The 23,742-nt window shown below is 38.7% G+C and overlaps 1 protein-coding gene across 2 annotated transcripts in view; it reads left to right on the top strand.

Moving 5' to 3' along the window:
- Positions 1 to 23,742, top strand: part of L3MBTL4 (L3MBTL histone methyl-lysine binding protein 4) — a 436,533-nt gene that overhangs the window by 299,113 nt on the left and 113,678 nt on the right. For both annotated transcript variants that reach the window (XM_075993669.1, XM_075993668.1), the window contains one exon: positions 14,858 to 15,031. In XM_075993669.1, coding sequence (XP_075849784.1) covers positions 14,858 to 15,031 — 174 coding nt within the window. The remainder of the gene's footprint in view (positions 1 to 14,857; positions 15,032 to 23,742) is intronic.

The raw sequence follows: 23,742 nt of genomic DNA, 5'->3' as shown, positions 1-23,742 counted from the left end.
CTGTAAAGTGCAGGTATTTCATAATAATAGTACCAACTTCATAGTGAAAATTGTGAGACTTGGCTAAGCTAATATATGAAACTTAAATCAGGCTATAATGCATATAGAAACTATGGAAGTATAACCTGTTGTTATTATACTAGACTAATCAATTTGTGATTTGATAGCATCTTTCTTTACTTTTTAACAACTGTACTACCTAAATTTAATAGAATGAAAAAGTCCATTTATATATTTTAGGTTAGGTGGATAGTCTTTTAAAAAATATTTTATGTGTTCTCAATAACAAATATTTAAAACTAATTATTTGAATAATATTTTGGAATAGCTTATGATAAGTAGTATTGATCATATTCTCTTGAAAAAAGCAGATGTTCATCCTTATCACCTAGTTTTGGTAATTATATTGATGCCCCCAACTTTACTATCTCAGCGGTTTTTGTTTTGTTTTTAAAACAGCACCCTTCAAGGTTTCATAAAAGTTTCCTAATGTTGATTCTTTATTTCTAATAAAGGCAATATTGCTTTACACACACTAAATTACAGAACACATTTGCCTTTGGTGTTAATTAATTTAGAGAGAATATAATTGGCAATCAACTTCTTTACTATGAAATCTGTCTATACATATTTGACTCTACAAATGAGTCTTTGTTTGCAGGCTATGGAATGATAAATGGTCACCTCTTTCTTTTTCTAAATTGTGGTAAAAACACTTAATGTGAGATATATCCTCTTAATAAATTTTTAAGTATACCATACAATATTGTTTGCCATAGGCACAATGTTGTACAGCAGATCTCTAGAACTTAATGATCTCACGTAACTAAAACTTTATACCTGTTGAACAGCATCTCCCATTTCCCCCTCCCCAGCCCTTGGCCCCCACCATTCTCTTTTCTGCTTCTATGAGTTTGACTGCTTTAGATACTTCATGTAAGTGGAATCAGGCAATATTTGTTCTCCAGCGACTGACTTATTTCACCAAGCGTGATGTCCTCAGGGTTCATGTATGTTGCCACGTGTGGTGAGATTTCCTTCTTTTCTAAGGCCAAATAATATCCCATTGTATGTATAAACCACATTTTCTTTATCCTTTTGTCCAACAATAGACACTTAGTTTGTTTCCATATCTTAGCTATTATGAATAATGCACCGATGAAAATGGATGCGCAAATATCTCTTTGAGGTCCTGATTTCAATTCTTCTGGATAAATATCCAGAAGTGGGAATTCTGGATCATAGGTAGTTTTTAATTTTTTTATACGCACCTCCATATTGTTTTCCAAAGCAGCTGCACCATTTTATATACCTACCAACAGGGTTCCTATTTCTCCACATCCTCACCAATACATGTTATGTTTTTGTTCATTTGATAATAGCCATCCTAACAGGTGGGTCACCTTTTGCTGAGAGATCCAAAATGCATACTTTTGCAGCACTCTACAGGATTCCTTGGCAAATGGCTTGTGGGGGAGAGGACAGCAGGACTTCTGCAAATCCTTGTGTATTTGCTAGTGTTTGGGAATACTTAGCTCAGGTAGTTGAAGGGTGAAGCATGGTCCAGTTTAACTTTTTTTTTTTGCATCACATACACTGCATTCCTAATCTTAGTGCATAGGTTTGTCAAGATAACTGTGAATATATCACTTTGAGAAACAACCTCCAAAACAAACTTTTGAGTGCACTGTTGGCATTGTGTCAGTATTAGTGTTTAACACAAAGGTTAGATTCTTGTGCTATAAATAAATATATGTTAATACATATGTAAACATATCCTCTTGCTTAACCAGATGACTTTGTACAGTTTCATTTAAATTATAAGTGAATTTAAAGCCTCTCAAAAGGTGGAATTATGATCTATTGCCAAAACATACTTTTAATTTATGAATTTTTTTAAGTTGTGCTTGAAGCATTTTCCAGATGCCCTTTGGGCAACTGTATTAGAAAAGTACTTTCACTTCTGAGTAACATTTTGTTGAAAAACAATGCATGTTTAGTATAAAGGTAGGAAAAACATACTTTAAAGGCCTTTGTAGAAACTAAATGTATTTCAAACTAGAATATTCCGATTAAAAATAACCTTGACATGTTCATACCATTGAACCAAAATATTATGATTAAAAGTGTGAAAATAACTTATAATAGTAACGTAAATGTTGATTGTAATAATAGAAGCACAAACTTATCATTGTAATTGTTTTGATTGAGTTAATAATGCAGCATGCTAATTATTTGTTTAATTTACTGCTTAATGTTAACTGTGTAGACAGTATTCTGGTAGAAAGTTTTAAACTGCATATTCTATTCATCAGATTATATTCATCAGATCTTCTCCATGCATAAAGTAGACAAATTACTTACTTAGTACATGAAGCAGATTTCAGCATAAATTTTTTAAAGATCATTAGTGTTGCTACTTAGTATACTATCATATTCCTTGAGAACAATTTATACCTTGGAAAGTTCCTAGTAGCTGTAGAAGAAAGGGGAACACACACACATAAATACACACACACACACACACACGCACACACACACTCTCTTTCTCCTTCACTCTTGATGCATTTTTTTTTCTGTCTAGTTTACTGAAAATATTACCTATAACAGGACAGCTCAGATAACATACAAGCTCAATTAAAGGATATCTCTTAATGCATACCAATTAAATGTCCCATCTCATACTTGACTTTTTGGTATTAGAACACACAGTAATGAAATGACTAAGCTCATAACTCCAATGAAATGAAAATAAATCGAGACTGCATTTGATGTCCATCTATTTCTGTGTACACCAGCTACAAAGTTCCTATTCTTGCCAGGCTCTCTAGTCTTTTTTTTTTTTTTTACTTTAAAATTAACAAATAGTTTTTATTTTTTGAAATTATTAAGTACATAGTAGTTAGATTGTTACAAAACAATGTACATTTTTAAATATATCTAATTGAAGTTTCTTGAATGCAGCCTTATTTGATTATAGCTAAATTAATATGGCCTTCCAACATAAAAAGGTTCCACACCCCTGGTCTAGCTAGCAGCTATGCTTATTGTAAATTATAGATGTATCTACACCTAAAGCTATGGGAACAAAGTTATATAAAAATGTTAATATCTCTTTTTTTTATTTCAGGATATTATGGGGATACAAACATTTTGGTTACATGTTTATGACTTTGCCACACGGAAACCATGATTTGAGGCATGCCCTTCCCCGCCCCCTCCATGATGTTCACCAAGTCCATTAGTTGTGACTTAACCCACCCCCAATGCCCTAACCCCCAAAGAATATTACTACTGTGTGAGCACCTTAGTGTTGATCAGTCAGTGCCAGTTTGATGGCAAGTACATGTGGTGCCTGTTCTTCCATTCTTGTGATATCTCACTTCACAGAATGGGCTCAAGCTCTATCCAGGAAAATATAAGAGGTGCTAGATCACTGTCATTTTTTATAATTGAGTAGTATTCCATTGTATACATATACCATATTTTATTAATCCACTCATGGATTGACGGGCACTTGGGTTGTTTCCACATCCTTGCTATAGTGCATTGTGCTACCATAAACATTCAAGTGCAGATGTCTTCGTTATAGAATGACTTTTGTTCCTTTGGGTGGATGCCTAATAGTGCTGTTGTTGGATCAAATGGTAGTTCTACTTGTAGCTTTTTGAGGTATCTCCAAATTCTTTTTCACATAGGTTGCACTAATTTGCAGCCCCACCACCAGAGTGTTCCTGTCTCTCCACATCCTCACCAGCATTTGTTGCTTTGGGATTTTTCGATAAAGGCCAGTCTCACTGAAGTTAGGTGATATCTCATTGTGGTATTGATTTACATTTCCCTAATGATTAGAAATGTCGAACATTTTTGGTATATTTGCTGGCCATTATTCTGTCTTCTTTTGAAAAGTTTGTGTTCATGTCCTTTGCCCGTTTATTGACGGGGTTGTTTGATTTTTTTCTTGTTGATTTTTTTGAGTTCTAGATAGATTCTTGCTATCAGCCCTTTATTAGATGTGTAGAGAGCAAATATTTTCTCCCATTCTGTAGGTTGTCTGTTTGCTCTAATGATAGTTTCCTTGGCTGTACAAAAGCTTTTTAATTTGATCAGGTCCCATTTATTTATTTTTATAGCTACTGTGATTGCTTTGGGGGTCTTCTTCATAAATTCTTTGCCTAGGCCGATGTCTGAAAGAGTCTTCCTTACATTTTCTTCTAGGATTCTTAAGGTTTCATGCCTTAGATTTAAGTCTGTTATCCATCTTGAATTGATTTTTGTAAGAGATGAGAGGTGGGGATCCAGTTTCAGTCTTCTGCATGTAGCTATCTAGTTTTCCCAGAACCATTTATTGAAAAGGGATTCTTTTCCCCAGTGTATATTTTTGTCTGCTTTGTCCAAAATTAGATGACAGTATGCAGATGGTCTCATCTCCGGATTCTCAGTCCTGTTCCAAAGGTCTGTGTCTCTATTCTTGCCCCAGTCACATGTTGCTTTAGTTACTATAGCCTTGTTGTACAGCTTGAAGTCTGGTAGACTGATACCTCCCAGTTTGTTCTTTTTGCTTAAGATTACTTTGGCTATATGAGGTCTTCTCTGGTTCCATACAAAGTGTAGAATTATTTTTTCTAGATCTGTAAAGAATGACAATGGTACTTTGATAGGGATTGCATTAATTCTGTAGATCACTTTAGGTAGTATGGACATTTTAACAATGTTGATTCTACTAATCCATGAGCAAGGTAAATTTTTCCATGTGTTTATATCTTCTGCAATTTCTTAGTGTTTCATAGTTCTCTCTGTATATGTCTTCACCTCTTTTGTTAAATATATTTGTAGACATTTAATTTTCTTTGAGGCTATTGCAAAATGTATTGCGTTTTTTTATTTGAATTTTGACTTGACTGCTATTGGTGTATAAGAATGCCTCTAATTTGTGTGTATCAATTTTGTATCCTGAGACTTTACTAAATTCATTTATCAATTCCAAGAGTCTCTTGGTTGAATCCTTGGGGTTTTCTAGATATAATATTATATCATCAGCAAAGAGTGAGAGTTTGATCTTTTATGTCCTCATTTGGATGCCCGTAATTCCCCTCTCTTGTCTAGTTGCTCTAGCAAGGACTTCCAGCACTATGTCGAATAGAAGTGGGGATAATAGGCAACCTTGTCATGTTCTGGTTCTAAGTGGGTATGGTTTCAATTTTTCCCCATTCAGAATGATATTGGCTGTGGTTTATTGTATATGGCCTTTATAATTTTAAAGTATGTTCCATCTATGCCTATTTTGCTAAGAGTTTTTATCATAAAGGTATGCTGGACTTTGTCAAATGCTGTTTCTGCATCAATTGAGAGAATCATATGGTCTTTGTTCTTGCTTTTTTTTATGAGGTGAATTGCGTTTATAGATTTGTGTATGTTGAACCAGCCTTGCATCTCTGGTTTAGAGCCCACCTGGTCTTGGTGAATTATTTTTTTGATATGCTGTTGGATTAAATTTGCTAAAATTTTATCAAGAATTTTTGCATCAACATTCATGAGGGATATTGGTTTGTAGTTTTCTTTTCTTGTTGTGTCCTTTCCTGGTTTTGGTATCAAGGTGATGTTGACTTCATAGAATGAGTTAGGGAGGATACCATCTTCCTCAATGTTGTGGAATAATTTCTCTAGTAAAGGTACGAGTTCTTCTTTGTATGTTTGGTAGAACTCGAAATAAATGTGATAGCTTGAGTTGTCCTCTAGTCTTTATTAATGTCAAACTTTGTGTATTTCCGAAACCAGGTCAAGATCCCAGTGGACTAAATTATGGTAAGGGCTAAATCTTCTCCAGGAAAGGGGTAGTTCTCCAGTTCAGCAGTTGAGCTTTATTGTTCCATCTGGATAATGAATAGAGATGCCAGAAAAATGAGGAGGGCTTTATTAATTTCTCTAGAAGGACAGAGGTAGCTCCTAGGAGGAAGGAGTCAGTTTAAGATGGCTAAATAGAGGGACTGGAAAGAGAGAGGCTGACATGGGCTGAGTTTGGAGATACTGATTAAGGGAATGCAGTAAGAGATTGAGATCAAGTTCTGTGCTGATTGAGATATGGGAAGTCTTTTTTTATATGGGTATTATGCTTAAAATCCTGCTTGGCATCTATTTGAGTGGTGTCAATAAATAGATAATTTGCCACACTCCAGATACACAACTGGTATTTCTTTAGAAACTTTTGTGCTAATGAGGAGCTAAGGCATGAGGACTAACAATTATGGCCCCTGATTTTAAGAAACTCAGCTGCAGTTAAGAAGATGGATATGTGCAAACAACAGTGTAATGAGAAAAATATTTATGAAAGTTAGAAGGTGTGTGTTAAAACCGGAGGAAATGATTATTCTGATGTGATCAGAGCTTAGGTTTTATGGGGACGGAAGGCAGAGATGGCTTGGAAAGATGCCCTCAGGTTAATGGGGGAGTCTTTGAATGCCATGAAAAGGATTTCAACTTGGGTTTATAGGCACACGTTTACAGCAAGTAGAAGGAGGGAAAGAGAGAAATAATGGCTCCTTCTTTCTAAAATGCATGTGCAATGTGAAAATTGAATACCTGTAGCCAGGAGTAATATGAATTGTAGAGGGATAAATTGGAGTTGGAGAGAAATTGTATTTACTGAGTGCACATATGCCAGGTAGGTCCTAAGTCCCCCACACCCAGTATAGCCCTGACACTGACCTGAGTGGAATCTCATCTGCAGGTTCACATGGTGAAGCCGGAGCTGGACGGTGAGGATGAGAGTAGAAGCAGATTGAAGCTCAGCTTAGCCTGGCCCATCTCAAAAGTCTCTTTTGCCACTGCAGGGTTCCCTGGGTGCTTTGGTTGGGTAGAATAAGTTCTTCCTTTAAAAAGAGAAGTAGAGAGGAAGAGGCCTTAATAACATTTCTTAACATTAAAAAGATCACTAGGGGATTTCTGCTTCCAGAAAAATGGAATAGACATGCTTTGCTCTACTTCTCCCACTGAAACCTGGGCATTATATATAAAATAAACATATGAAGACTCAAAAGGGTGGACAGAAGGATGTGGACTAGCTAGGAACCTGGAGACCCAGGGAACAACACAGTGGTGAGTTCTCTGTGTTGTCTTCTTCCTCATACATCCTGGGCTGGTTGTTGGAGAAGCCAGAAACCTGGGGATGCCAATGGGAAATGCCAAAGTAGTCCCAAGGAAAGCCTTATCTCTCTAGTTAAAGGACCAGGAAAGGGTCAGCCTAGCAAGACTGCTTGGACCAAACATCACAGGAAATGCTGTGGCCCCTCCCCCAGGGAAGCTGGAGTGTGGAACTGGGAAAGGGGCCCTAGTCCACCTCCCCCAGCAGGTCAGCATCAGAAAAGGCCCAATTGGGAGCCTGGGCTTGCACCCCCATCAGCTGTAATGAACTGTCCCTCGCCATCTCTGCTGGGGTGTGTCATAGGCTAGTGGCAGGTCAGGATTTCTCCCACAGCCCAACACTGACAAGACCACCCCCCCACCATGGTGTCAGAGGAGGCCACATGGAGAAGTACCGTCCCAGGGTGGTGTCACCCGGTGCCTAGGGAGGAGCCTGGAGCTTTATCCCCAGGTGGCAACTACAAGGCAGCCCTCCCTTCTGCTGCAGCAGCGTCAGAGGAGACCTACAACAGAAGATTGAAATAAGATCCAAAGTCCCATGGCATAATACCCAAAAAGTCCAGGTTTCAACCAAAAATCACACCAAGAACCAGGAAAATTTCAACTTGAATGAGAAAAGGTGATAACAGATGCCAACATCAGGATAAGTCTCTTGCAAGTATTGTAAAGCAGCCATCACCAAAATGCTCCAACACTCCATTTGTAACTCACTTGAAACAAATGAAAAAAATAGGAAGATTTATTGAAGAAATAGAAGATAAAAGAAGAACCAAATGGAAGTTTTAGAATTGAAAATAAAGTAACCTCGATAAATGGGATAATTAGTATTATATTTTGTATCAGAATAGGCCTTTGTAAAATTAAAAACTTATGAGCATTTAGGTTGTACTAGTTGCTATATAAGACCTTGCATGGATTATGTCATTTAGTTTTTGCAAAAATCCCTGTAAGGGAGATGCTGTTATCACTGTTTTATGGATGAAGGGTGGAATACCTTGCCCAAGGTTATGGAGCTAGTACTGTAATCCAGTTTTCTCTTATTCTTAAGTCCATGCTTTCCACCACTAAACTGATTATGGTGCTTAATTTAAGTAGTGACTCTGTTCCAGCTTCCTAATGGGCCGTTTTCAGGACTTTGTAATGTCTAAGATGATTTCACAGCCTGAGTTACCCTAGAGAAATGTATTTTTAGAACCAAATGTATTTCATCCAACTCTTGAACTCTTTGAGTTCTATATACATGTAGATTTATTTTACCGTTTTTTTTAAACTTTTTGGAAAATATTTATACTTTTCTCTTACTCTCCATGCACTGAATTTTCTAGTGCATGAAATGACAAGTCACCTTATCAGCTGTTATATGGACAGAAGTTAGCAAGAATCAGAGAAGAATATCTTGACTCATTTTAAAGCCACAGGAATTTGAAGAAAAATTTGACCCTGAGTCCTGAGAATCTTATGTGTATGTACCAGTTGGCTTTTGCCCGTCTCCATGTTTGAGAACAATATAATGAAAATTGTGTAATACCCTCAGTAGATATTAAATATCCATGATTGCTCTTCCTTCCTGGTCTGTATTCCAACATGTGTCCTTGTTCTTGCTTTTAATCCTCATAAAAGTAAAATCAGCAACAATTTCAGTCATATGTTAGTGTTTAAAAGTTTTTATGGAAAATATTATAGCTATTTTATAATTTCAATAATGTGCATTTTGGTATTTATTATGTCTTTTGGTGCCATTTGGCTTAAGAAATCAATATTTTCTTAAGAATAAAAGATGTTCAGTTAACATCCTTATGTCGTTTAAGATTCGACTACCCACATATCAGAGACAGTGAAATTCTGAAAAGGCCTGGGTTATTTTTATGCAGTGAAATGGCGGTGAGGCAACCAGCACGGGGGAACCTGCCCTTGGATGGGCTCTTTTTGCCATCAGGCCCCAAGGCCACATGGCAGGGCAGGCAGCATTCATCTCCATGTTTCTCATGTCCACCACTGATGGACAAGTGTCAGGGTCCTCTTTCGTGACCAGGTAGAGACTACCATGCAGTGCTCGTCCCTGCGTCCTGCCATTCGGCTCTGGAGGACAAACCCTTCTCTCCCATGTGAGTGCTTCCAGATGAGGATGCCTCCTGCCCACCCAAACAGCCACTTTAGAATCTGACATCCCAGCTAAGAGAGGACTCCAGTGTTTTCTTATATACTTCTTAGAAGAAGCCAATATAATTGGCTAGTAAAATAGCTGAGACTAAACTATGAAATGCAGTAGACATCATAGATGGGCAGGATAGTTGCATTTAGAGAAGAACTCATTAAAGTCTCATTTTATGTCTAATTCCTGGGCCATTTGTGGGCATATATATTTCTGCATCTGAGCTCTTCCTGGGAGCCACTTGCTTATTCCAGGTGACTTCACTTTTCAAGATCACAAGAAACGTTGTCAACTGCTTGACACTCTTCCTGAAATATTGCTGAAATCTGGGTTATTTATTTATGTTTTGAAGCATAGCACTCAAGAGGCTTATTTCATCTTTGCCATTTTGCTTAAATTTGTAATGCATCCCAACCTTTTTAATGTCATGTCACAGAGAAAAAATGATAATCAGCATTTGGGAACAAGAGGGGATTTAGAGCCTGGAGGTTGCTCGAGGCTAGAAGGGCTGGCCTGGACTCTAGTGCCCCAGCCCCTCCTGCCCAGCGGAGGCTGTAGCTGCACATAGGCTGGGACCTGCCTTTAAGTAAATTGTGACAGTTTGTCTATATCCTCATGGTGCCAACTGTCCACCTCCAGGATTTAAGAAAGCACTGCCCATTATTTTACCAGAACAGGGGAGTAAGAGAAAAGTAGGAACAAAATCTGCTGCCTGGGTATGAGAAAATGAAACACTGTTGTTACAAGATGATAGATAATAGAGTTGGATGAACAGAACCTGGTGTCCAAGGGGTTTGGTCATCAGTAGTTATCATCTAGACTCTTAGAAATGGGGCCAGATGGGAAGAATCCAAGAAGAAGGTGGGGATCCCAGTTAGTGGGCACAGTAACACAATAGGGAATAATTTAGGGCAAGAAGCACATACAGGACCAGCCAGGCGGCACCTGGGGAGCCGATGCTTCCCAGGATGGCAGGAGCAAAGTAGGGATGAAGGGTTGCTGTGCAGTAGGGCCCCTGAATTCTAGTCACAGCAGCAGACGAGGCATTTAGGAACAAGGACCGAGGCAGATGCCACATGACAGAAACCAGAGCCCACAAGGCTGACTGGGACGCATAGCCAGGCACGAGTGCAGGCATCAGAACTGGGCACTGCTCAGGCTTGAACCCTTGACTTTAAAATGGAGGACTGGGTTTATTGAATTATTAATTCCTCTGGACGCAGATCAAGGTGGGTCCTGAGAATGGGGGGACACTGTGCCAAGGAATCAGGTACCCTGGCCTTGAGAGGAAGAAGGGGGGATTCAGAGGCTGAGGAGCCTCCTGGCCTGACACAAAATGCAGGATTCAGCATCAACTGCTTGATGTTGCTGCCTCCCAAACCCTATCTTCGTTAAAACTAAAAAGTAGTTACAATGTTCAGGAATGCTGCTCTTAAAAGAAGTAAATTTACCATCAGGCATTAAAAACTATACTTAAATATTCTAAAATCAGGGCCAGGCATGGTGGCTCATGCCTGTAATCCCAGCACTTTGGGAGGCCACAGCAGGAGGGTTGCTTGAGCCCAGGAGTTTGAGGTTGCTGTGAGCTATGATGACGCTACTGTCTGTACTCTACCTATGGAAACAGAGCGAGACCGTGTATCAAAAAAAAAAAATTAAAAACAAAACTAGTATTTTTTATTGTAATCACTTTATGTTTCATTCTATTATGAGATAAGAAGACTTCTTGTATCTGTCACACACAAAAAAATATCTTTTAAGTCTGGGCACAGTGCCTAACACCTGTAATCCTAGCAATCTGGGAGGCTGAGGCAGGAGGCTTGCTTGAGGTTAGGAGTTCAAGACCAGTCTGAGTGAGAGTGAGACCCCATCTCTACAAAAATACAAAAATTAGCCGGGCATGCTGGTATGTGCCTATAGTCCCCGCTACTCAGGAGGCTGAGGCAGGAGAATCACTTGAACCAGGGGGCTTGAAGTTGCAGTGAGCTATGATGATGCCACCACACTCTAACCTGGGTGACAGAGCAAGACCCTGTCTCAAAAAAAAAAAAAAAAAAAAAAAAATCTCTTAAAAGTTTGTCTGCTGCTGTCGAGCAGCTTTGCTTATTTAGCATGTAGCCTCTATTAATCTGCTTTACCGTTGATGAGGCTGGGGTGATGCCTTTTGTAAAGTATTCAATCGAACCATATGAAATTCCTGATATTTGACTGTGTTTGACATCTAAAAACTGTAATTTCATATGGGTCCACTTAATATTTGCTGCTGTCTCTTCCTTCTTTTCCTGCAAATGCCAGATTCCTCTGTGAATTAAAGAGGAATGAGAAAATACTCTGCTCCATCAAAAAACTCAGGCCTCCAACAGAGAGCTGCTGCTCAGCACTCGCTCTCAGCCTGTGGTTTTTAAGCTTGCTTATCTCCGTCCATAACGAACTGAAATTTGAATATATTACTTCCCCATCATTCAGAAACGGAAATTTTACCATGACCAACAAAGCTTTAAATCTTAGAAATTTCAGCTTATGTCAGAAATTTTCTAAAAAGACTGTGTCTTTCTGAACCATATTTCCCCAATATTAGGCTAAATCCAAAGCTTCAAAAGTAAATTTGAAATGTTTTCATCACACCCAGGATGTCCACTTCAATCTTTTTTCCTATGTGAATAGATTTATACAAACTCATACATGTCTTAAACACGTACGCACGGGCACACACGCATGCACGCACATCCACACACGAGTAAGGTCTGAGTTTGCAAGATGGCAGGCTAAAGCTTGGGATGCATCTCTCTGACATAACTATCTTTCTGCAAGAGCGCTGGTGAGCACAGGTTGCAGGGCAGAAGCTAGCTCGCAGCAGACTCTCAGCACCCGCTTCTGAGGTTCAAACAGTGAAGACAATTCTATCTGAAATTCCCTCACCCCCACTTCTGTGCTCCCTTTTATCTCTCATCGTTATCTTCTTTCAAATTCTTTACCAGCATCTCCTGCAAAGCATGTTTTGTCATTTCATACATTCTTTTGAACTTCACACTTGATTCTTCTTTGTGGAATCTGTAACTGTGTCCTCACACGCCCTGCCTCCCAGAGCCAGGGGCTGTTCCCTGGTGGTGTCGAGGTGCCATTTGGTTTTGCGCTCCTTGTTACCAGAGAGACAAGAGGAGCTAGAATGAAATCAGGATATGGGTGAATGGTAAAGTGACTAGACAGACAGACTGATTTATGAATAAAGATTGTGGGAAACAAAATTTCTCTCAACATCAGCAAGTACTGAGCAGGAAGCTCTTTGGTGGCTGTCTGCAAATGCTGGACAGATCAGCCTTAGGAAGAGAGCATTAGGACTACACATGTGAACCAAGCAGGGATGTCGATATGAAATTAAGATAAAGAAAATTCATGACTATAATGATCATTTAAAATTCTCAAATTGGGAATATGTGTTAGATGGATAGCAAAGCTTCTGAGTGTCCTAATGAAATAGCATCTTAATGAAAACCCAGCTGTGCTTGATAAAACCATTTCTCAGTCTCTCTCAGGTTAGCCTGATGCTTTCCAACTTTTATCTGCAGAAAGTTCTTTCTAAAATCTCCCTTAATCTTGTTCGGTACAGCTTAACCAGATCACTCCTGTGCTGTTCCTGCTGAAAATGGTGCTTCACCCCAGGACTCACACATATGCCAGCATCCGCCCCCCACAACCATGACAAACCAAGTGCTGCTGTAGCCTGTAAATACCTGCCTCTGAGGCTCTGCACAGAAGTTATGCTGCGGTTCCCTGCACATTTCTTTTGTAGATGATGTTAAAAACCATGCCTCACTTCTGCCTCCTGATTGGTGCTAATAATTAAGTGATCTGTTTAGAGGCTTCCCAAGAAAGTTGCTGACACTGTGTGATCCTCTTTTCTTACTTGTAAGATAAATCTTTGGGTATTTAGCAATATATATTAGAAATAATATATATAAAACACCTGGTATTTTAATGGGCTTATAGTATACACTCAATAGGGGTAGTGTTTTTATTCTTATTATAAATTATATTTATTGGTACATATGTCCAAACTTATTCACTAGATTTGTATTCTCTCAAGAGCCTAGCATGTGGCAAATGCTCAGTTAATGGATTGTTGAATAAACAGCTGAATGGATGATTGAACCAGTAGATCAATACCAGTTACTATAAATGACAGAACATGCATGTAAAGGGGCATTTCTTTCTGCAGCAAAGGCTGCTGGTCAACCACAATGTGGGTGCATATCCACCCTGTCCTGTTGGGCCAGGCTGGTGTCATCTCCACCGCCTCATCCCCAATTCCAGAGGTCCATTCTACATGCAGGTTGGTACTAGAGTCCTTCTGGGGTTAGATTGCTTATGGGCTCTCCCTAGAAAATTCAGTCTACTTTAAAATAGAAGAAAATATGCTTTGGTCCTTATTTTATCATGACCTTAAATTAACAAAAGAAAACTTTTATGTATTCAGAAAGAATTTATTATATATCATATATCAGCAAATTTACAGTGAACTTTTTAAAAAGAACCAACTGCCTCAGTGTTGACACATTTGACCCAGTGCTTTCCTAGATGTAGCCGATGGTCACACTGTGATGGTTATAGCAGCTACCATTTCGTGTGTGTGTGTGTGTGTGTGTGTGTGTGTGTGTGTGTGTGTGTAGAGAGAGAGAGAGAGAGATTTATCATGGTTAAAACACCCTCATGAGTCATGTCACTGGGGAGAACCCCTAAGCTCAGGGATGAAGTGTCTTCCCCAGCATAGTGCACAGGTGACCTGTCATGGCTACCTTATTCCTAGCAGCAGCAGAGGTTTTGGGCCTCCTGGGACATAGACATGTGGTCACAGGAATCTAATACAGCCATCTGATCAGCCTGTGGAAGGAACCAGATCATTTGCCCTGGCAGATTCTTCTGCCAGTAGCCTGCTATTGGGCTCCAGCAACATCCAGAATTTAGGATTCAGCCTCACTGTTGTGAGGGACGAGAAAAGTCTTGTCCAGCCTGGGCCTGGGCCTCTCCTCTCTCGCCTCAAGGTGTCCTATCACATTAGAACACAAATCATCCTAGCAGGTTTCAGGAGGGTTAAGCAGAAATGCAGATATAGTGTTTCTGGATGCATGATGAAGAAATGAAAGCATATTCTCTCATACTAGTAAATATATTTAATTACCCATAGTATTTTATGATATAGATAGTCAAACCACGGCATAAATATTGAAGGATATGAACTTTGAGGCAAGTATTACAGGACATTTTCATTCCTCCATGGGAAACACATCTGTATGCTATCCCTAGATTTTTAAGGTTCCAAAACTGTAAATGCCATATGTCCTGATGAGTATACCTACCATACTTTGTTTACCAGTGCCTATGGTTCTAGAAACTGAGATTTCCTCAAAAAGTAACATGAAAAGAAACTGTTGAATGTGTTCAGTGAGAGAAGAATGTCTCTCATTCAGGTTTTAAATATGAGATGTAAGTCAGTCTGCTCCAATGACAGTGGTTCCCTGATTTATCACTTTATGCTGACGACTGTGCTCTCATTTTTATACAAACCAGCGCTTTCGGCTGCCCGTATTCGGACATGAACTTGAAAAAGGAGGCCACACTTCTTGATCGTCTGAGAGAACAAACACAGGCAAATTTGGAATCAGACTCTTCATATTCAAAATCGAAAAACCTCTGTAGTTTGAAATTCAATGGAAAATATGAAAAGGTGAACAGTCAGCCCAGGTAAGAAACTTTTCAAAAATGTGAACCAGAAAGTAAACCAGGTAGCATAGTAAAAGAACAAATCTGTTAATAGTAATAATTCCTTCTGTTTCTTTTTATTTCTGGATATCATTGTGTTCACTGGCTCATAGAATTCATCTAAGCTCTGATCTTCATTTAAAAACTAGTTTCTATTGCTCCATCCTCAAATAACTGAATTTACTTCTTTCTGAATGTACATATTATATAAAAAGCATTAGAAAGTATATCTTATCTGTTCAATTCTGAAAGATTTCCTTTTATCTTAAAAATGTCTTTATTCTTTAAAACCATTTCATAGATGTTACCTCTTTGGGCACATGGTCGAGCATGTGTATTAGTCATATCAGAATTTCCTCTCATTCCTGTTATTTGTCTTTGTCATCTGTACTGTAAACGTACCTCAGATATGATTTCTTCTTACTCTGAATAGTTTCCATTTTGCTGTATTGACAACACACCTAAATGTAAACTTGCAATTTTAAGTATCAGTTTTTAATTTTTATTTGCATATGCTAATTTCCTAAGGAGCTGCAAATACAACCTTGTTTGATATGTTTTATCCTAAATGAGTAAAGCAAACTAAATAAGATCTTTCTCCAAAGAGCTCCATACCCATGCTGGGAATTATAAACACAGGAAAGGCTAAGTGACTGGAGACCAGACAGAGAAGTGAGAAGTGGGTGTTTCCCAGACCCTGCTGTATCCAGAAGGCAGTCACATTCATGACCTTACGACCCTAGACCCTGTCTGTGCAAGCTTTGAGGGGACAGCTGCTTCTCCTAAACCTTAGAGCCTTGCTCTTTCCTTTCAGCGTGTGTGAAATGAAGAAGCACACACCTCTCTGTGGGTGCCGAGTTTTCATGGAACAGCCTTCTGCTCACTTACACCTCAATCCCAGCGGGGGGTGGGGAGAGACTTCATTCCCAAGGGGCCACCTGTTCATTGGGAGAATTTGGCTCATAGGATATACTTTTCATGTGGATTTTACATCCTGGACTATGGATTTTATTTTTTTTATTCACGCCTATGTTGTTTTAGAGCATTTGGGTGACATTTCATTTTTATTAAACTTTCATTATTTTGATTTTGATCTTTGCACACAACTACAGATTAGCACTTCTCTCTATTGCACGATCTATTTCCTATGGATACGCATGCCCCTCTATTTCTGTAGCTGTATCTTGCATTTTTATTATTTGTTATACACCCACTCCTCTTGTTGAAACTTCACAGGGTCTCGTTGTTCTTTACTGCTGTTTCACACCCACACTGTTTACAACTTTAAGGAGTAGAGAGCTTGAACATCCTTTCCATCTCCTGGTTGAGAGATAATTTTTTTTCTTTTTCTTAAACCATTTTCGAAGGAACAGTGTTTATTTATTCCAGAATTATAGAGACCAGTGCATCCATTTGCCCTTATTCTTTTTGCTATGTTCTGTTGTATCTTTTTCCAAATAAAAAACAGTCTCTCTTGCAAATATTTTAGACATTCATTTTCAATGTCAAAAATCACAGAAACTAAACAGATCTTTGAACTGCTTTTAAAAAATTATCATTCTGTTGTATTCCCTCCGAGGTTAGCTAAGCTTTTCTTTGTAGCAAACACAGATACGTTGCCTCCACTATTTTGAACTCTCATAGGAACTTACCCTTTTTAATGTATTATTATGCGCTTTAGCATTTTGAGGAGGCTTTGCACTGAAGCATACCAGATAGGCATAATTACTACCGACAGAGACAAAAAGTAGAGAATGCAAGTTGATAACTGAGCAGAAAAATCACAGGCGATGCTATTCTGCCAAATCCTATTCCCTGTGCGCACAGGGCTCTGTAAGGAGCTGGGGCTAGGGGAGTCGTACCGTGTACATCGTGAGTCCCAAAGAATTCTTTTGCTTTCAGATCTCAAGACCAGAGACATCCTTGCACCACAGTCCTCCTCTACCTTTTTTCTAACCAATCATCATAATGATGTTTGGATAAATAGTATTAGCAGCTGCACCTCCTTGTATTCTGTCCCCATCTCTGTGACATCCTGTTCGTAGTCTTAAATTCCCCCATAATATGCTGAAATAACAAAAATTAAAAAGTTCCAGGGTGAGGGGAAACAAGATAACAAGGAAATCAACAGGAATAATATGTAGGCTAATTATGCACAGATAAAAATATATTTTAACACTCTTCACAGTGTACTTGTAGTGCTTTCCTGAGGCTGCCTTTCCTGCAACCCAAATTTTTGCTCTTGAAATCGCCAGATATCAGGTACAGATGGAGGAGAATATTCACATTTGATCTCTCCTCTTCTGCATATTAAGGAGTAATAATTTTTACTTGGCCTGTGTCCTAGGATAGGGGTGGGGTTTAAATTGGTGAAAATTAGAGCTGCAATTTCCACTGGCCTCCAATCTATCCATCCACCACTGAGCTCTGGACGCGCCTTCTGTAATTTCTCACACAAGCAAACTTAGGATCTCCAGACTTCTTAAAATTCAAGTGCAGCATATAAAATTAACTCTTCTTTGACATTCTTCCAAATTCAATCAGACATTGCCCAGCAATTTAAAGAATTTTGTCTTTTCTTTAACTGCATCCCAGTTTTGCAATTATTTTTAAAAAGGATGTTGCTCTCCTATCAATATTTGTAGGGTGTTATTATTAATAAACTTATGACTCTACTGCATGATTTAGTAGTGGAAATAGTCTATGTTCACATTTTTTTAGCAAAGGGTCACATTTTGAATTTGAGTTGTATTACATATATCCTATTAGATATTTGAAAGATTTGCCTACATACCAGTAGGACATACATGATATATTAACCATGAAGAGCAGACTCACAATAGGTCATCATTACTGAAAAGCTATATGTATTCCTTTTTTCCTTGTGCTAGTAGAGTGAGCAGTATTATATTCATGGTGCATGTGCTGGAAGCAGATGGCCTTACGCTTGAGTTCTTTCATTTGGGCATATACTCTGTGAATGGGGTAGAAATACCTTTAATTTGTTTAAGAGTTTCTAGCTTACACATATATATTACTTTTGGAGCTCCTCATGATCTCGTGATTTAGGCAAAGCAGACATTATTGTCATCATGATATTGCCATTTATAGGTGAGGAAATAGAGACCCTTACTACTAGCTCTTCCAGGACTCAAACATAGATCTCATGATTAAATCCAGAGTAATTGCAGTATAGTAAACTAAGAATAATATCACCAGAAGTATCAGTAATAATATCTATCTACTATTAATATCACACACTTACTTGGGGCTGCAAAGCACTGTGCTAAACAATTTATATACATCATCTTGTTAATTTTATTTCATCCTCACAACAACCCTGTGTGTTGTAAGTTTTCTTATTCTGATTTTATACTGTAGACACCTGAGGGTTCAGAGAGGTTAGGCAGTGTCCAAGATCACATAGATAATCAGTAGAAAAGTGGGGATTTGACTTTTCCTTTGCCTGGCTCCAAATCCCATGCACGTTTCAACTTCATTAGAATACCAAAAGAATAACAATTTAAGGCTTTGAAAAGGCCTGGCTAAGTTTATATTTAGACTACTTTCTACTTCTGGGATTCTCAGGTTCATCTTGTGATACATCTATTTCTTATTTTGTGAAAAAAGAATTACTGAAGGCGAAGAATCTTACCATGTTTTCCCTAAACTGTTTATTCTTATTTGCACTATATATAATACAAAATTTTCCAACTTGAACACATTTTACTATAATATACTAAAGACTTCTATCTGCAACAAGAGAATAAAATTATAGTCATTAAAACATTTTTATCATGAAGAAAATTACTTTGAAATGCAACTTCCCCCACCCCCTCTATTATCTCTTAGCTGGTTTCCCCAGGCCTGAGGACGATATTTTTTACAAGCATCTTCCACCCACTTAAGTGTTCTTTAATAACTTCTTTTTCCTCCCCAAAGCATTGTTCTATATATTCTAATTCATACAATTGATAGCTCCACCATTTGTTAAAATACCTTCCCTGCTATTCAATCATTGCTATTAAGAAAATGCCTAATAAAGCCCACTTTGTTTTTCCTGATGCCTGTTGTATTATAAATTGTGTGCAAAAGGCCTATATTGGTAATAAAAATGACTGGGGAAAATTATGATAATCAGAGAGAACGGCATGTAGTGGAATAGTTCCTTAATGATCCTGATAATAAATTGCACTGCCAGGAACCGACTAGTTTAGTTCCATTCCTCTAATTATCTGCAGCATAAATACCTTCTATGAGGTCCATCCTCAGGATTATAACAGTGTTGGTTGATAGTTCCACACATTAACCATCCAAATCAGTAAATAGGTTTCCTTGAATCCACCAGGCTTTTCTCTCACTTCCTCCCACGTAAGTCCTCTGCTTTGCAAGGCAGAGCCCACTCAGTACCCCCACTTGCTCCCCGTCGTCATCTGCAATGCCGTGTCACTGCGCTTGTGCCTTGGTTCCCACCCGCTTATTCTTCCTGTCTACACTCTCTCACTTCCCCCTCTGCCTTGCAGTTTCCTGTAGCAGCTCCAACCTGTAGGAGTTTCATAAGGTTACAGAATGGGTTTTGCATGTCTCTGTATTTTTAACACCCAGTATAATGCCTGACACTTAGTAAGCACTCAACAAATTCAATAGATTTTGAGTAAGCACTATGTGCCAGGGATGGTAGCAGGCACTCCTCTGTCCCTTTGGTCCCTACCACACATCAGCAGCTCATTTGTGTGTATGTGCATGTACCACCTTTTTAATACTTGTTTTATCTTTTATTTTCTAAAAAAAACTGTAGGCTGTTAAAGGAGAAGAACCAATTTCCATTGTGCTTTCAGTGTTTCTTCATTCCTTCACATCAGAGGTCCTTAGTGTATCTAAGATGATTGATTAAGTTATATGTATTTATTTTCCTTTTATAGTCTGAATTTCTTTACCTGTAAAATGGATATAAATGTGAGGCTTATGTAAGATTTGGAATACAAGTATATAGATGTATAGATAGAGATATTGATATAGGTATAGATATGATATATGACTGGGCCTGGAACATAGTAGAGACTCTTAAGATAATGGTTCCATATCTTTTTTTCCATTTTTATAAAAATTGTTAATTTTAAAGTCTTGCAATTAGACCAGTTTTAGCTGTGTATATGCCACACATCTCAGCACTAAATGTAGGAATTTAGACCTTTGTTTATTTAGTCTGAGATAATACTCAGCATCTATACCTAAATTAAGTCCCTTAATCAAGTAAGCAGTGATCCAAACACCAAAACAGCCAGTGTCCTTCTAAGCCTGTGGGGGTGTAGCTGGACAGGACCCCCAAGGCCATCATAGAAGCTCCCCCACTCACTTCCAGTCAGTCTCCGTGGAACTGCTTGCCAGATGTGACAACCCAGGAGCTTTACAGTGGGAAAGAATTCAAGAGATTAATCCAACTTCTTCAATGTAGAAATAAGGATATCAAAGGCGAAGAATTTAGTTCTCTCATTAGCGCTGTTTCCGGTGGCCCCTTTGAGCTCTGTGACTCCCAGGTCATTGCTCTGCTCACTATGCCATACCATCTCCCAAACCCAATAAGATTCCGTGAGAATGCCATTGGGTTTTGACATATGGCAAGGATAGAAAGCACTTACATTGCTGAGTTCAGCATCATGATCGTAGCCAGGTCCTGAAATTAGACATAATCATTCATTCATTCAACATTTTTTTTTGAGACAGGGTCTCACTCTTCACCTAGATTGGAGTGTGGGGGCATGATCATAGCTCATTGCAACCTCGAACTCCTGCTTCAGCCTCCCAAGTAACTAGGACTACAGGTATGCACCACAACATCCAGATAATTATTTTTTTTTTAGACATGGAGTCTTGCTCTATTGCCCAGGCTAGTCTCGAATTCCTGGGCTCAAACCATCCTCCTGCCTCAGCCTCTAAAAGTGCTAGGATTACAGATGTGAGCCACTGCACTCAACCATTCATTCAACATTTATCTGTTAAATAAATATTTAGAAAATACTATTCCAAACTTTCGTGATACAACAGTGAACAAAACAGGCAGAAATCCTTGTTCTTATCAAACTTTCATTTAGTGATAAGAAAATCACCCAAGCTAGCAAGTGGCAGGATGAGGGTTTGAACTCAGGCAGGATGGCACCTGCCCCTGCAGACTTGGCAGGGGACATACCGATGCACTCATGGCATCAGCATCATTCACTCAGCACATGTGTGTGGAGCTTCTCCTGTCACCAAGTGGCGTCCCCAAGATGCTAGGCACAGGGAGGTGAGCAAAACACCTCCCTGTGTGGAGCCTATTTTCAGGTAGGTGAGATGGAGGAGAAAAAAGAAAGTAAACTTTCTGAAATGAAGAGAAAAATGTTTACAGACTGTGACAGGTGCCATGAGGAAGTAACACGGTGGAAAGAGTGATGCTCAAAGTGTTTTCAGCACCTGCCTGTTGTAGAGTCCTAGAGACCATGAGCAGGCCCAAGCCATGAAGAGCGTGGGAGTTCTGATAAATATTTTGCAAACTGACTGTGAGATGTGTAGTGTCGAGATGGGCTCAGCAGTGTGAGAGGAGCTGCGATGAGACGGACAGACCCAGCCCTCGCGGGCGTCCTCCCACCTCTGTGCCTTTGGCACCTTGACTGTAGTCTTGTATTTCCTAAACAAATTTACAGTTTTCCAGAAACGTTATAAAGTGACCCGTGTCTGCCTTAATAGGCTCTTAAAAATATTTTTCTGAACTGATTCTCATAAGGCATTTTTTAACTTATTGTGACTCTCTGGATTTCTGGAACCCTGCCTTGGCTCAGGCTCTCGGTGATTAAATGCCACAGAACAGTGTGTCCTAAAATGTCCATGGTTGCTTGCAGAGAGGAAATATTAGTGTTCTTGTACTCCAGAAAAACAAAACTTTGCTTGTCTGAGCGCCAGCAGACATTTTTTTTCTCATCTACATACTTAATCTGGCTTTAAAATATTTTTTTCCATTCATTGTCAGTAGTAAAGTTGGGACATTTAATGCGATTTTTTTCTCATTGCTAAAGCAATGTTTGTTTATTATAGAAAAAATTAAAAATACAAATAAGTAAAAAAAATTAAAAATAATATCTAGACCTTTTTCTATCAAAAAGAATAACATTTATATATATATATAATATGTAAGCTTAGAAACTATATTAAATTCCTACCATAATAATTTAAGAAATGTGAATATTTTGAAAAATTAATAATTTCTCATTCATCACTCCTCAACTCTGATGCTGCCTGAGGTTACTAGTGTTAACAGATTGTCATGTAGTGTCTATATCTTTTCAGTACTCGTGTATGCATACAAATTTGTAGATGTACATTCACTCTTTTTAAAAAAATTAAATTTTTTGTTAATCTGCAACATGTTTTCTTTTATTTAACAATATGTCATGGATAAATTGCTGTATCAGTGGATCCAGTGCATTATTTTTGACAACTGTCTCATATTCCATAGTGTGGACATAACTCGTTCAACCCAGTCCTCCATTGCCTGGGGGTTTTCTGTATTTTTCTATAAATAATGCCACAATACACATTTTAATATGTATATTATTATTTACTGATGCTTTTTACTGCCATATTTTTAAAGTGTAATTACTTTTTGTTTACAAACTAAACATATTGTATGAATCCTTTAGATTAAAAGCATCTTACAGGTCCTTGGTCCTTTATGCTTAACTCTAAATAAATAAATGCACATATCCAAACTTACACACACGCATGAAAACATGGCAAGTTTCTGCAGGCTTTACAGTTTGTCCCTGTATCATGTCTGGCCTCTGCACACTCCACACCCCAGCACTAATGCTCCTCCCTTCTACCCCTCACCCCCAACACAGGACTGTGACCTGGGCCTGCAGGGCCTTCTCTGCGACGCTTTCCTGTGATAAAACATGTTTTCAGGCTGAGTTAAACCCATCTTCTCATGGAAGCTTTCTCTGTTCTCTTCCTCCTTGGGCACTGTGTGATCCCACAGCACTTCCTCTCTGCTGTGGCCCTTTCCTTATTTCTGCTCCCTGCTAAAACGGCAGTGCGCATGTCTGCATTCCCTGCTAGGTCAGGAGTCTTTGGTGGCAGAAACAGCCTGGGCTGATGCCACACCTGCAGACAGGAAAATCTCAAAGAAATGGTGATTGGGTTTGGAGAATTTGCCACAAAATAAAAAGGAGTCACAGCCCAATGCATTTATTAAGGTAGTTTGGGGACAAGATAGCAATATAAGACAATCAGATATGGCATGTGTATTTTTGACTTTATGGGCCTTTTCTTTCATTTCTAGAACAGGGGTCAGCAAACTTTTTTTTTAAAGAGCCTGATGGTAAATATTTTAAGGTTTGGCAGCCATAAGGTATCTGCTGCAACTACTCAACTCGGCCATGGTAGTGAAAGCAGCCGTAGACAGTGAGTAGATGAATGAGCGTGGCTGTGTTCTAGTAAAACTTCATTTATAAAAACAAGCAGTGGCAGGATTTGGCTCGCGGGCCATGGTTTGCCAACTGTTATTCTAGAAGGTGCCTAGGTACAGTTAGACTAACACAAGTTAAAGTCAAATTCTAGTTCTCCTTACTGTGCGACTTTGGGGAGGTTCCTTAGCTTCTCTGTCTTTTTGAACACATAAATATAAGATTAGTACTACCTCCTTCTAGTTCGGGGTCTAG

Source organism: Microcebus murinus, chromosome 17, assembly GCF_040939455.1.
Source record: "Microcebus murinus isolate Inina chromosome 17, M.murinus_Inina_mat1.0, whole genome shotgun sequence".
In the NCBI taxonomy this organism is placed as follows: domain Eukaryota; kingdom Metazoa; phylum Chordata; class Mammalia; order Primates; family Cheirogaleidae; genus Microcebus; species Microcebus murinus.
The sequence above is the reverse complement of the archived record's forward strand: the minus strand, read 5'-3'. Positions and strand labels throughout refer to the sequence as shown.